General features: G+C 49.8%; 1 protein-coding gene across 3 annotated transcripts in view; it reads right to left on the minus strand.

Annotated features, from left to right (window-relative positions):
- Nucleotides 1-1694: 1694 nt before the first annotated feature.
- ASH1L (ASH1 like histone lysine methyltransferase) overlaps nucleotides 1695-15026 on the minus strand; it is a 66609-nt gene continuing 53277 nt past the window's right edge. For 2 of the 3 annotated variants that reach the window (XM_058159902.1, XM_058159901.1), the window contains exons 16-28: nucleotides 14458-14615; nucleotides 13749-13901; nucleotides 12987-13041; nucleotides 12727-12859; nucleotides 11451-11699; nucleotides 10456-10542; nucleotides 9674-9764; nucleotides 7807-7945; nucleotides 6633-6805; nucleotides 6313-6479; nucleotides 5855-5895; nucleotides 4868-5172; nucleotides 1695-3873 (exon numbers count right to left, since the gene is read on the minus strand). In XM_058159902.1, the coding sequence (XP_058015885.1) occupies nucleotides 3782-3873; nucleotides 4868-5172; nucleotides 5855-5895; nucleotides 6313-6479; nucleotides 6633-6805; nucleotides 7807-7945; nucleotides 9674-9764; nucleotides 10456-10542; nucleotides 11451-11699; nucleotides 12727-12859; nucleotides 12987-13041; nucleotides 13749-13901; nucleotides 14458-14615 (1843 nt within the window). In that variant the 3' untranslated portion in view covers nucleotides 1695-3781. Of the gene's footprint in view, nucleotides 3874-4867; nucleotides 5173-5854; nucleotides 5896-6312; nucleotides 6480-6628; nucleotides 6806-7806; nucleotides 7946-9673; nucleotides 9765-10455; nucleotides 10543-11450; nucleotides 11700-12726; nucleotides 12860-12986; nucleotides 13042-13748; nucleotides 13902-14457; nucleotides 14616-15026 lie in introns of all 3 variants that reach the window. The other variant, XM_058159900.1, reaches the window with a different exon arrangement.

The following is a 15026-nucleotide window of genomic DNA, read 5'->3' on the forward strand; positions in this document are numbered from 1 at the left end:
TGTTGGTTTTTTTTCTCCGTTGTGGTTTCAAAACTAAGATCAAAACAAGAATTAATATAGTCAACGAGAAAAAATGTACAGTGGTTGGACAAAAAAATTGGTCCGTCCGGAAGGAACACGGAGAAAGAGAGATAAAGAGATAAAGAGAGAGAGAGAGAGAGGGCTACCAATATTGCTTTACAATCACACGAGAGAGAAAAATAATAAAAAGGAAAGGTTTAAGATATATACAACTTGGCACATTTAAAAACAGGGTTTTTTTTGTTTATAAGGACACCAAAAAACAGGACCAAGGATATGCATGTGAACAGCCGAAGAGACAAAGAGCGGGAAGCCACGTTAAAGAGCCAGTGTAAAAAAACAAAACAAAACCCCCCAAAAACTTTTGATTTTTCTTTCGCTGCTCGGGAAAACTTTGCAGAAAGTCTCTTTTGATTTTTTTTTTTTATTTTCCCCGCGTTGGAAAGTCTGGATTTTTTTTTTTGCAGCAAACCAGAAGGGGGGAAGGGAGAAGAAGAATTAGAAAAACAAACAAACAACACTCCCGCCTCAAGAAAATCCTTGTTTTTTTTTTCGTCGTCCAGCCGGCGTCTTCCATGATGATTTTATTTTAATTTTAACACACACCCGCCCTTTGTCCCTGGCCGAAGAGGCGGAGTGCGAAATTACACTGCTTCTTTAAGAGGCAGCTGCTTTGCAAGCTGTACAGTTTTGTCTTTTGAAATTGAAAAGAAAAAAAAGAAAAAAACAAAAGCCAACACAAATTCTTCATGCTTCTCTAGAATTTGATTGTCGAAAAAATCATCGGCTTCGTCTTTATTTACTTTACTCTTTTCAACAACAAAAAAAAAGAAGAAGAAAGATTTATTCTCTTTTCTTTTAAAAATAATAATAATTAAAAAAAAAAACAACGGCAAAGTTTTAGTGTCTCGCATCTCACGTTCCCCAGGGCACGTTTGAATTTTTTATTTTTTTTAAAAAAATCAACATTATTATTATTATTATTATTCTCTGCTCCACCGTCAGCGACATCCAACATTATTATTATTTTCTCTTTAAAAAGGACTTTTTTTGTTTTTAAACCTCTCTCTCTCTTTTTTTTTTAGTGTTTGACACCATTTCGAGACAAAAAAAAAATTAAATTCCCACCCGCTCCCGTTTTTTGAACTCGGCGCAACTCAAAAAACAAAACAAAAAACCAACACAAATTATTGTCCCCCCCCCCCCCCTATTTTTAAAACATGCGATTTTGTGGTTTAGTCCCGCACGACACAAACGTTCGAGTATCACATACTCTTGGGGTTCTTGCTATACAATTGCTTCTCTACAGTAAGAAAATATTCCAAACGGTTTTTTTCTCCTCTTGTCTCTTTTGTTAGTTTTCTCCTTTTTTAATAAAATATTTTTTCTTTTGCGCCGCGAAGGGCCGTCGTTATTTGTCCCTCTTGTTTTTAACCCCCACCCCTGATCTCGAGAAAAAAAAACCCTTCTCTTTCCCCGTTTCCCGCCCCCCCGTCCGTCAAAACCCCTACATAATTATTTTTTTTAAAAAAAAACCGTTCAAATCCTCAGGTTTATGAATGGAATGGCGCCTTGGTTTTTGTTGTCGTTTGTTGTTGGTTTTTTTTCTCCGTTGTGGTTTCAAAACTAAGATCAAAACAAGAATTAATATAGTCAACGAGAAAAAATGTACAGTGGTTGGACAAAAAAATTGGTCCGTCCGGAAGGAACACGGAGAAAGAGAGATAAAGAGATAAAGAGAGAGAGAGAGAGAGGGCTACCAATATTGCTTTACAATCACACGAGAGAGAAAAATAATAAAAAGGAAAGGTTTAAGATATATACAACTTGGCACATTTAAAAACAGGGTTTTTTTTGTTTATAAGGACACCAAAAAACAGGACCAAGGATATGCATGTGAACAGCCGAAGAGACAAAGAGCGGGAAGCCACGTTAAAGAGCCAGTGTAAAAAAACAAAACAAAACCCCCCAAAAACTTTTGATTTTTCTTTCGCTGCTCGGGAAAACTTTGCAGAAAGTCTCTTTTGATTTTTTTTTTTTATTTTCCCCGCGTTGGAAAGTCTGGATTTTTTTTTTTGCAGCAAACCAGAAGGGGGGAAGGGAGAAGAAGAATTAGAAAAACAAACAAACAACACTCCCGCCCCTCAAGAAAATCCTTGTTTTTTTTTTCGTCGTCCAGCCGGCGTCTTCCATGATGATTTTTATTTTTAATTTTTAACACACACACACCCCGCCCTTTGTCCCTGGCCGAAGAGGCGGAGTGCGAAATTACACTGCTTCTTTAAGAGGCAGCTGCTTTGCAAGCTGTACAGTTTTGTCTTTTGAAATTGAAAAGAAAAAAAAAAGAAAAACGGGGGGGGGGGGGGGCACAACAAAAAAGGAAAATTTAAAAAAAAGGGGAACCCCCCCTCCCCGCAAAGGAGTAGTGTCATCAGTGGGTCCAGTCGCCTCGACAGCTTCGCGACAAGACGCTCGCTCGCTCAGAAATACTGTTTCCACGGTTCGTGTAGTGAAAAGGGAATATATATACATATATATATATATTTTCCTCTCCTTCTCGTATCATTGGGGTGTGGGAGATTTTCTCTGGCTTTTCCCACCCTCCCTCCTTCTCGAGGTTTTTGTTCCCCCCCCCCCCCGCCGCGATATACACCGGACGCACAAGAGAACGACAGCTGAGTACGAAAGGGGGCAGGAGGGGGCGGGCGGGAAAGGCGATGTTTAAAAAAAAATAAAAAGAAGGGAAGAAAGAAGAGGAAAAATGAAAGACGGGAAAAGCCTGCAAGAAGAAGGGGGACTTTTCTGAGCCCGGAACCTGCTTTTTAGAAAAAAGGAGGAGGAAAAAAAAGAATTTAAAATTAAAATTTAAGCGCAGCATCCCCTTCGTCCCATCCTTCCCTGGGGATGCACGAAATGGAACCCAAGTGCTTCCGAAAATCCAACCGTGGTTTCCCTGGGGGGCAATTTGTAGGGAACGCAACACTTCCTCTCTGTGCAAAATGTCCGGCAGGGAAATTCTTCCCCCGTCTCGTTCCGGTGCCTGTCGGTTTTTTTTTTTTTTTTTAATATATAAGATATAGATAGATAGATAGATAGATAGATTTTTTGTAAAATGCTTTAGGGGTGGCTAGACCTCGGTGCCCGGATAATTCCCCTGATTTAGGAAAGGGCAGGACCGACGAGGGGGGGGGGCGCATCAGGGCAGGTGCCCCCCCCCGCTGCTTTTCTAGGCGATGCCTCGTTTTTTTCTCCCTCTGGACCATCGGAGTGAAATGGGGCAGGGGAATAAAAAGAATAAATTAAATTAAAACGGTGACTGTCCCGTCCCCCGTCGGAGAGCGCCTTTTTTTCCTTAGTACCTTAAGAGGAACGAGATGGCAGGGCTGGCTCCCCCCCCCACCGCCTCCCAGTGCTGAAGGCTCCTGGGGGATGTGGGTGGGTAGGGGGGGGATGTGGGTGGGAGGGGGCTTGCCTGCCCAAGTGCAGGGTCTAAGTGCTACAGAACCGTTTCGTCAGTTTCCTTCCGCTCGGCCGGACCGAGGGGGCTTCGGCCGCTCCTTGCCACCGGTTGCTTCCTCCAGGACCGCTGAGAGACGCAGGAAGGGCGGAAAGGGGTCCAAAAATCCCGGCCCGGCTGTCAGTCTTAACGCCCGGATTGAATTGCAAGACGCACCCTTTGCTGCAGGGGGTGTGAGGGGTGGGTGGGCAAGCGGGCGGTGTGCGGGGGGTGGCGGGGCGAGAAAAACACACGGACGCGGGTTCACTTCCTGCAGCTGCTCTCGGGGAGGAGGAGGGTGCGACGTCGTAACTTTCTTCCGGAGCCTTCCTCCAACAGGTAGGTGACGTCGATGGCTGCACGGAGAAGAGGGGAGGGGGGGTTGGGAAGCGGAGAAAGAGAAAGAAAAGATCAAGGGGAGGTTTTTGTTTTGTTTTGTGGGTGGAAATACACAAAGGGCCACTTTGGGGAGGAACGGTGGAGGGGGGGGAGGGAGGGAGGGAGGGAGGGTCCAGCTGGCATTTTTGAGACCGTTTTCAGAGCAGGGGCTCTTCCAGAATACAGACTAAGGGAGTTGGAAGGGACCTCGAAGGTCGTCTAGTCCAACCCCCCCCAACCCCCCGCTCAGAATACAGGATAACAGAGTTGGAAGGGACCTCGGAGGTCTTCTAGTCTAACCCCCTAGCAGGAGACCCTATACCATTCTGGACAAATGGCTACCCAGGGTCTTCTTTAAAAACCCGTGCTAGAGGGAAGGAAGAGAGGGAGGGAGGGAGGGAGGGAGGGGAGAGAGAGAGAGTTCGAAGGGAGTTTGGAGGTCTTCTAGTCCAGCCCCCTGCTCAAGCAAGAGACCCTATCTCATAACACACGAATAGTTGTCCAATATCTTCTTGAAAACTCACAGTGAGGAAGGAAGGAGAAGGAAGGAAGAAATGAAGGAAGGAATATACAGATACAAAGGGAGGAATGGAGGGAGGGAGGAAAGAAGGAGAGAGGAATGAATGAATATGAATATACAGATACGGAGGGAGGGAGGGAGGGAGGGAGGAATAAACAGATGGAGATGGAAGAAATGAAGGAAGGAATATACAGATACAGAGGGAGGAAGGAGAGAGGAATGAATGAATATGAATATACAGATACGGAGGGAGGGAGGAAGGAAAGAAGGAAGGAAGGAAGGAAGGTATAGAGGGAGGGAGGAATAAACAGATGGAGATGGAAGAAATGAAGGAAGGAATATACAGATACAGAGGGAGGAAGGAGAGAGGAGTGAATGAACATACAGATATGGAGGGAGGGAGGATGGAAGGAAGGTGGGAGGGAGGGAGGGAGGGATCCAGGGAAACTCACCATTTTTTCCTGGGATTCTCTCTAAGAGGGTGAGGAGTATTTGGTTCAGCCGCTCCCGCTGCAGGTGCCGGCGTTCTTCCGGGCTGCAAGGCTCCCTGGGCTCGGGGCTGCCCTCCTCGGCCTTTTTCTCCAGCTCGACGTTCTCCAGGGAAGGGGCCTCTTTCTCGGGCTCCTCGGGGTGGGCCGGCGGCTCTCCGGGAGGGGGCTCCGGATTGGCGATCCCCTCTTCCGGAAGGGGGAGAGGCTCCTCCTCCTGAGGCAGGTCTTTGTTTTGGGACTTGGAGCGGTCGGACTTCCAAGATGACCTGGGAAGGGAGAAAAAGGGAAGAATGAAGGAATAACAGAGCTGGAAGGGGCCTCAAGAGGGCTTCTAGTCCAACCCCATGCCCAAGCAGGAGACTCTATATCTTTGCAGACAAATGGTTGTCCAATCTCTTCTTAAAAATCTCCAGTGATGGGGAAGGAAGGAAGGAAGGAAGGAAGGAAGGAAGGAAGGAAGGAAGGAAGGAAGGAAGGAAGGAAGGAAGGAAGGAATGGAAGTATAACAGAATAACAGAGTTGGAAGGGACCTTGGAGGTCTTCTAGTCCAACCCTCTTCTCAAGCAGCAGTCTATCCCATTGCAGAAGCCTCGCCCAACCGCTGGCTGTTTCTTGGCCTCTACACACCCCATTTTCCGGCCTTTTTCACGCCTGTTTTGGGGGCTTTTTTCAGCCAATTTTTGAGGTTTTTTTGGGCCCATTTTTTCAAAAAAAAAAGGGGGGGGGCTAAAAAAAGCCTCAAAAACAGTCAGGAAAAAGCCTCAAAAATGAGCTGAAAAAAGCCTCGGGCAGAAAAAAAGCTGGAAAAGAGTTCGGGGGGAAAAACTTTTTTTCTTGTTGTTTTCCTCTTCTAAATTTAAGTGTGTCTTATAGTCAGGTGCGTCTTATAGTCTGAAAAATACGGTACCTCGCAGGGCTGTTGTGAAGACAACCATCAAGGGGACTCACCTGCCTCCGTTCCTCTTGTAGTTGTCTGGTACGTAATGAGGCTAAAATGGAAAAAAAGAAAAGAAAAAAAGCCCATCAGAAGAGAGGACGACTCGGGAGTAAGGCCAAGAGATGATTGGCCCCTCCCATAAGGCTTAAAACAGACCAGCAATGGCGTTTGGGCTTTGCTGGAAAACAACGTTGGTAGCTGTGTCTTCTGCTTCATCTACATCTTTGTTTTTGTGGCTTCTGGACGTTTGCCAGGAAGGGCCTTTGGCAGTTTGCCTAACTGGACCGAGATTTGCGAGATAACTGAGGAATTTGTGTTGGGAGGCATTTGTTTTACTTTGAGTTTGAACGACGCTGGGAATGAAGTCATTCCCAGCCGTTCGAAGAAAGTTTGTTTTCCCACGGACTACCTACTTGGGCCTGGGTCACAACCAGGCGGCTTCTTCGCCGAGGAGGGTTAAGTTGCTTACCGAGAAGTCTCTTTTCGGCGCCAGCCGTTTCGGGAAGTGGTCGAAGGCGTAGGATTTGGTGCAGACCGGATAGCGGTTACGGTGGATTTTGTAGAAGAGATGGGCCGACTTGTCCAGCCGATAATCGCAGATGTAAACGTCCGGTTCCTTTGCCCCTTTGGGTCTTCCTGAAAGTGGGGGGGGGGGGGAAGAAGTTCTCAAGGTCATTCTCGGCCCCAAAGACCACCAGCCCTTCCTTCGATTGGGGGAGAAGGGGGGGGGGCAACCATTTGTCTGAGGCAGGCGGGAGGAAAGCCGCTTCTGGGATCTGGCCGACTTGCCTTTGCAGTAGGTGTAGAGATCCAGCACGCAGCAGGTGCCCACCACCGCCTCCAGAGGGATGATCTCGTACAGCGGCACCCGGAAGAGCTCGTTGTGGTAGAACTTGCGAGAGGGCGAGTGGTGGGTTTCGTGCGGGCGGAAGTAGTGGTGGCCGAAGGCGAAGCGTTCCCCCCTGCAGGAAGGCGAGAAGCAGAGGGAGTTCCCCCACCCCTAAAGTTACTGTCCTCAAAAGAGGAGGCTCCTCTGGGCAACCAACAAGTGACTTGGAGGAGGGGGGGCGTTGAATTTGAACCCGGAACTTGTTGCTGATCATTTGCTCTAAGGTAGAGTCTCTCAGTTTTTGCAACTTTAAGAGGGGTGGACTTCAACTCCCAGAATCCCCAGCCAGCCTGCTTTAAGAGGGGTGGACTTTCAACTCCCAGAATTCCCAGATATCATAGTTTAAAACGGTGCGGACTTCAAGTCCTGGAATCCCATGCTGCTGAGGAATTCTGGGACTTGGAAGTCCACGCCACTTCAATCTTTCAAACGTGAGGAAACACTGCTCTAAGGAAGCTTCTTGGATGAGAAACGAAACAACTGGACACAAAGAACATCTAATTTAATTCCCACAGCCCTGTCTTAGGCCTAAAGATATTTACCCCATGTAGTAGGGGCTGTATTGCTCTTATCCTTCCCATCTATCAGGGGTGGGATTCAGCGAACCGGTAGCTCCGACGATCAGCTGAGAGTGAACTGGTTTAACTCCGACGATCAGCTGGGCCTGCCCGCCCGCCCTATATTTCCTCTGTTTGAACCCCAGCTAATAGGTTGCTGCGCCTCAGCTGTCTTAGCTGAGCTGGGGCTGAGCAGAGGGTAACTTTTAGAGCTGTTTTCAAACACACTGCGCACATGCCGAGTGCATGTTTGGCGTGTGTCAGAGCAAAGCACACACGCAGCGAATTGGTTGTTACACCGGTTGGGTTGAATCCCACCACTGCCATCTAACTATGCGGGGGAAGGTTTTATATCTTCAAAAACTTGTGATTCGCCGGCCAAAAGAACCAGGGGAAAATCCTTCCATTGTTCGCCGTGAATTCATGGCGTCCACCGCCAACGTTTCCAGCGCGGCTAAAAGACGAAAAGGACTGACTTTTTTGTTTTCCCGTGGAGGAAGATGTGAAAAAAACTCACTTCTCGTTTTTCCACAGCTTCTCGATCCGGAAGATATCCAGCCTTTCGCGGTTGATGTGGGACAGCAGGCGGTACGACTGCCGGACCGGGTGGCCGTCGGGGGTCCTTCGGCTGTCTCGCATCAGGTACACGCAGTCTCCTGCGGGCGGGAAGCAGAGAAGAGCCTCAAATACATCGGCAGGGGCATTAAGGAAAAAACCAAAACAAAACAGGAAAAGAACGAGAAATAATCCCAATGGAATTTGAATATCCCAATGGCTGTATCAGAAGGCGACTGCCTTCCCCACGCTGCTGTTAACGGACTCCCCCCGCAAAGAAAAAAATCCTCTTTATTTACACTTTGGGAATTAAACTGCCTTCGCCGACAGAAAGTCCAGGCAAGAGTCCTGCAAGGAGTTAACTGAAACTATAGTCCTTATCAGCTCCTTATGATAAATGCAAAGCGGTTGAGCTCCCAGCCAGTCAGTTCAAACAGAGCAATAGACAGACCTCAGTTCTGGCAAACTTTGTTGCACAAAACACACAAGGAGCAAAATCTCCAGAAATACGAACGGTTGTCTCCTACGACAACCACTCCCTTTTCCTCCTATTTATTCCCTAGCCAGGGAGGGGCCATTCAGCATCCATGTTTGTTTTGCTTCCTGAGAGCCGGCTCTTTGTCCTCCGTTGTTGACCTCTCCTATCTGCTCTGCGCATACGCGCATTTGGAACAGGCCGCAGCTGTTCATCGTCCTCCTCCTCCTCACTCATCTGACTCCAAAGGCCGCTGCCTCTCCGGGGGCTGGGAAATGCCTAATGGCCCTGCCTCTATCTCTGCGTCCGACAAAGCTGAGTATCCATCAGAGCCTTCCGCAGGCTCCAGAACTGGCCCAAATTCTTCCCCAAACCTCCTCATTGTCCGATGCAGCTGTTGTGTGGCTGGCGGGTCACAACAGCTGCATCTTTGGGGCTGAATGCAGAGATGCAAACCCGGCATTGGAGAAAAAGCTCTGGAGGAGGGTAAAGGAAAGAAAGAGTCAAAAGAGGAACAACAGGAAAGGAAAAGTGTTGCCTGAATAACTAATTTCTTGGTTCAGACTACCTGGCCAGGTATCTCGGTAGGGGTGGGTTTCTGACAGTTTGGACCAGTTCAGACGAACTGGATGTAATTTTAATCTGGTTCGCCGAACCGGATGCTGCAAGGACTGGCTGACTCCGCCCACCCCGCCCCCTCCCCGGAGTATCCACGCGGCCCACTTTGTATGCCAGGTAAGTGCAGGGCCCGCGTAGAGGCTCTGGGAGGGCGAAAAAACAGACCTACCAGAAGTTCCAGAAGCGGGCCTGTTTCTGGCCTCTGGAGGGCCTGCGGGGCCTGGGGTTAGGCCGTTTTCGCCCTCCTGGAGGCTTGAGGAAAGCCTCTGGAGCTGGGAAGAGCGAAAAACAGGCCTACCGGACATCCAAAAACGGGCCGTTTCTGGGGAAGGCCATTTTTGCCCTCCTGGAGGCTCGAGGAAAGCCTCTGGAGTCTGGGGAGGGCAAAAAGGCCCCCCCAGTGGTGCAGGAGGCTAAGTAGACCACACACACCATGGCCACGCCCATCCAGCACCCGGGCAGAGAACCAGTTGCTAAAATTTCTGAATCCCACCCCTGTATCTAGGTCATAAGAGGACCCTTATGTGCCCACATTAATCAGGCAGATTAAGTTGCGTTTCGAGCTAATGAAGACCAATCGTCTCATTGCCAGGGCCGGGCCAACTTCGTATTTACCTGTGCTTGGACACCCTCACCAGTGAGCGAGAACAGAACCCGGAGACCCTGAAGGGAAGGCAAGAGCTATCCCACAGCCCCTCCTGGCTGCCTCTCACTCCCCTGTGGGACAGATACCCACCTTGACGGAGCAAGAGATCGTCCCGTAACAGACAGATGAAGTAAACGCAGCCCGGTTGGGTGTAATGAGGCCGGGGAATCATCGGTACCTCCTAAGGAAAGACGAGAGAAATAGGAGGAAGGGCCCATGGGGGTGGGGTGGGGGGGTGGAATAAGAGAGAAATCTCAGTTTTCCTACTCTTAGGAATTGTTTCAAAGGTTTCCAGGATAGTTCGAAGCAACAGGAAAAGAGCCAGTTTGGTCTAGTGGTTGAAGCAGCAGGCTAGAAATGGTGAGTTCTAGTCCTGCTTTAGGCATGAAAACTGGATGGGTGACTTTGGGCCAATCACCACAAGATGTTGAGTTCTAGTCCCGCCTTAGGCATGAAAGCTGGTTGGATGACTTTGGGCCAATCACCAGGAGGCTGGGAGTTCTAGTCCCGCCTTAGGCATGAAAGCTGGCTGGATGACTTTGGGCCAATCACCAGGAGACGGTGAGTTCTAGTCCTGCTTTAGGCATGAAAGCTGGCTGGGTGACTTTGGGCCAGTCACCACAAGACGGTGAGTTCTAGTCCCGCCTTAGGCATGAAAGCCGGCTGGGTGACTTTGGGCCAATCACCAGGAGGCTGGGAGTTCTAGTCCCGCCTTAGGCATGAAAGCCGGCTGGGAGATTGTGGGCCAGTCCCTCCTTCTTGGTTGTTATTGTGGGGAAACAGGATGAGGAAATATTGTATCCGTCCACAGCACGGAGCCATTGGTCTGTCTATCTGTGTCTCTATCTACTTATGAACTTATAGACACTTACCCGATCGACTGTGCGCAGCTCGCACTGTTCACACAGGTAGTGTTCGACATCCGAGTTCACACCCATGCAGTCGCAGTGCTGCCAAACCTGCGAGAGAAAAGGAGGCCTCAGGAAACGCCAAGAAAGAAATCTTGGCTTGGTAGAGGCGGGAAAAAAAAATTATGTATTATAGCGGGGGGGGGGAGGGGGGGGGAAAGAGAGTATAATATCCCTGGCTAATTTTAGCCAAAGTTAACAGTACTGAGAAAACCAGAGCAACGAAATAGCAATAGAAGGCTATTGCATTTTGCAAAAACAAAAAACAAAAAAACACCAAACCAAACAAACCTGAAAAAAGATTTTTGCAACAGGAAAGAATCCAAGTTCTTACAAACTTCATATATCCAAACAGGGCAGTGGTGGGATTCAAATAATTTAACAACCGGTTTTCTGCCCTAGTGACTGGCTGGGTGGCCATGGCCATGGGGTGTGACAGGCAACCCTCGGCCTCCTCTGCAGCAGCACGGGTCGAGGCCCCGCACTTCCGTGCTCCATTTGGGGTCTAGGAGGCCTCCCTGCACTTACCTGGGAACCAAAATGGGGCGCATGGGGACTCCTGGAAGGAGCGGGGCCAACCAACAATTTAACTACCGGTTCTCGCGAACCGGCTGAATCCCACCATTGAAACAGGATATCCGGTTGCTTTTAAGATCGGGGTTTCCGCCAAACGTGGCCACTTTTAAGACGCCTGGACTTCAACTCCCAGAATTCCCCAGAATTCTGGGAGTTGAAGTCCAGGCATCTTAAAACGGCCAAGATTGGGGAAACTCTGTTTTAGATCAAATCCATGTGGGATTTGCCCTATTTTTGGAGCAGGAAACCTGCCCCTATCCTGAGGGCAGGGCAGGGCAGGGCAGGGCAGGGCAGGGCAGGGCAGGGCAGGGCAGGGCAGGGCAGGGCAGGGCAGGGCAGGGCAGGGCAGGGCAGGGCAGGGGTCCTTCGGTGCCCCCCCTCACCATGCATTTGTCACACTGGATCATCAGCCCTTCGTCCTTGTACAAGCCGCAGATGCAACGGATGACGTCTTCGTCCTTCTCGTGCCCGCTCTCCTTCTCGCACAGGGAGGTCTCGCTGCTGTCCGCCTCGCTGGCTGTCTCGCCCACAATCTCGTCGATCTGAGCGGCCGCTTCGTGACGGGCGTTGTAATAGGCTTTCCGCAGCCGGCAGACGTCCCGCCCGATCGGAGATTTGCGGCCGTAGTATTTCTGCAGGGAGGGGAAAAAAAAAAAAAAAAAGACCAGCTGTCACGTCCTCCATCGGAACTCCCAGATTCTTGGGATGAAGGGGCTGTGAAATTCTAGGGTTGACCCTTGTCAAGTTAAGACTAGTATTTGTAGAACAAGTATTTGTAGAACAAGAAGCAATGGGTGGAAACTGATCAAGGAAAGAAGCAACTTAGAACTAAGGAGAAATTTCCTGACAGTTAGAACAATTAATAAGTGGAACGACTTGCCTTCAGAAGTTGTGAATGCTCCAACACTGGAAATTTTTAAGAAAATGTTGGATAACCATCTGACTGAGATGGTGTAGGGTTTCCTGCCTGGGCAGGGGGTTGGACTAGAAGGCCTCCAAGGTCCCTTCCAACTCTGATGTTATGTTATGTTATGTTATTTCAGGCAGGTGAAGAGAGGGTGGATTTTAACGCCCAGAATTCCCCAGACAGCCTGCTGTAAAGTGAACTTCAACTCCCAGAATTCCCTAGCCAGCGCGCTTCAAGATGGCTGGACTTCAACTCCCAGAATTCCCCAGCCAGTGGGCTTTACGATGGGTGGGCTTCAACTCCCAGAATTCCCAAAGCAGCATGTTTTAAAAGGGGTGAACTTTGACTCCCAGAATTCTCAAATCAGCTTTAAGAGGGGTGGACTTCAACTCCCAGACTGGCTGGGGGATTCTAGGAGTTGAAGTCCACCCATCTTAAAACATGTTGATTTGGGAATTCTGGGAGTTGAAGTCCATCCACCTTCAAGCAGGCTAGCTGGGGAATTCTGGGAACTGAAGCTTTAAATAGCGGTGGACTTCAACTCCCAGCCTGGCTGGGGAATTCTGGGAGTTGATGTCCCCCTATCTTAAAAGTCGCTGAGGTCTTGAAACATCCATCCTGGGCGCAATGTTATTCCCAGCGTTGAAGTGAAATCAAACCAAGCCGGGAATTTTTGGGAATGGAAGTTTTGGAGAGGGGTGGGTGGGAACTCTCCTTGGTTTTAGACAACCGTGTGCCAATTGCCTGCTCACCTCGGCGTTGCGGAAGACCTTCAGCATATCCCCGTCGAAAGCCTCCACCGTTTTGTAGTAGCCCGTCAGGATCTGCTTCTCGATGGTGGTGAGATCGAGGGGGTCCGAGATCTTCTCGTAGTAATCGGCATTCCTGGTCCGGGGAAAAGGTTGGAAGTGGGGAAAGTGATGACCAGGAGTCCAGTTTGGACACTTGGGGGGGGGGAGGAGTCCACACACACACCCCAATCTCCCCCCCCCACTTTGGTGAAAGGACTTACTTTTTTTTCGGAGGGACAACCAGCAAAGGAGTGGCCAGGACTTGCCTGGAGGAATCTGGGAAGTCAAAAGGAGAGGAGACGAGGCTGTGAGGACCACGGAGATGTCCGAAGCAGGGGTGGGACGCTGGGGGTTCGCAAGGGTTCGGGAGAACCTCTAGCTAAGATTCTGTGCAGTTCAGAGAACCCCCCCAAATCCCACTCTTGGCTGGCCCCACCACCCCGCCCCACACGGGCCGTTTTGGATGCAGGTAAGTGCAGGGCACTCGGGGAGGCTCGGGGAGGGCGAAAAATAGGCCTACTGGAAGTTCGGGAAGGCCGGAAACGGGCCCATTTCTGGCCTCCTGAGCCTGGGGAGGCCCGGAGGCTGGAGAGGGCAAAAACGCCCCCCCCTCGTCATGGTGCAAGAGGCCAACTTGGCCACGCCCACCCAGCAACCGGGCAGAGAACCCCTTGCTAGAAATTTTGAAGCCCACCCCTGGCCCGAAGCCTTTTGAGATGGTGATCAGACGGGCTTCAGCCCTATTGGCGTTCCTCTGAGCGCCTTAGGCTTGGAGATCCAATGACTGGAGATGGGAAACCATATTTGGGGAGGGATGGAGGGACAACTGCTTCAAGAAGCTTCAAGCAAGAAAACCATCTGCACAAGTCAACACTCTTAAGAAGCCCACAATGTGGGAAGAGGCGGAAAGGAAAGAGAAGAAAAGGATAACCAGGTCTGCCCAAAGCTTTTGGATTCGCCTTCAGGTCCCCGCTTGCCGTCACCTTTGTAGGCAATGATGCCGTCGCAGATCTCCTTGAAGATCTGTGCGAGGCGCGCTGCTCGGGCCACTTCGAGGTTTTCTTCGGCGGCCGCCAACCGTCGCGTCCTCACCGAGCGGGCGGTCTGCAGGGCGGAGAACTGGGTCATGAAGACATCTGAAAAAGAAGGGGAGGGCGATGAGGGAGGAGGGAGGAGGCCTCGACAGGTCCCTGACAGTGTCACGGCGGTTCAGGGTTTGAAATTGGCAAGGGTTTGACAATACGCTAAACCATGGTTTGTTTGAACTGTAAGCTGTTAAACAAGCAATATGGTGGCATCCCTTCAGGATATTAGGTTGATGACGTAGTCAGCACTGTAATGTTAAACAGGACTAGGGGTGACATGATAGCAGTCTTCCAATGTTTGGAAGGGGGTCAGACTAGAAGACCTCCAAGGTCCCTTCCAACTCTCCTTCCTTCCTTCCTTCCTGATTTCAAGAAGAGATTGGACAACCATTTGTGCGTAATGGTATAGCGTCTCCTGCTTGAGCAAGGGTTTGGACTAGATGACCTGCAAGGTCCCTTCCAACTCTGTTATTTTGTTAGTACAAGCAGCTGGATTTAGCAAATGGGCAGCGATGGAAAGAAGGTTGTGGTTTAGTTGCGAGAAGCTCCTTTCTGGCCGCAACTTTGAGGCGCTCGGAGAAAGGGGGTTCAGAGGTCCGACCCTCACCGGATTTGATGTTGCCATCATCGCGACACATCCCATTCCAGCGGGTGTACAACGAGGGTGAGTGGAGGTTGTCGCTGTCGTGTTTGACCTCCTCCTGCTTCTGACGGATCTTGTCCCAGTTGCGTACCAGGAAAACGTGGTGTTTCAGCACAAAATTCCTAGAAGGGGGGAAAAAAAATGTGAAGATAGTGGGAGGAAGGATTTCTTGGGGAGGAGGGAGAGTGGGGAAAACCGTAGCCACAGCTGCAGGTGGTGGTAGGAAGAGGTGGCTGGTTTAAAGGGTTGGTGATTGGGCAGGGAGGAAAATGAGGGTGAAGTCAATCAACCAGTCAGAAACCAAGCAACCTGCTGCTAACCGATCACCACCCAACCAACCCATTGTCAACCAACCAAGCAACATTGTCAACCATCAAGCAAGCAAGCAAGAACCAACCATCAAGCAACCGACAACCAACCATCAACCAAGCAAGCAAACAACCAACCATTAACCAACCAACCAACAAATCAACCAACCAAGCAAAAACCATCAGCCAAGCAAGCAAGAACCAACCATCAACCAACCAATCAAC

This window comes from Ahaetulla prasina, chromosome 17, assembly GCF_028640845.1.
Source record: "Ahaetulla prasina isolate Xishuangbanna chromosome 17, ASM2864084v1, whole genome shotgun sequence".
Taxonomy (NCBI): domain Eukaryota; kingdom Metazoa; phylum Chordata; class Lepidosauria; order Squamata; family Colubridae; genus Ahaetulla; species Ahaetulla prasina.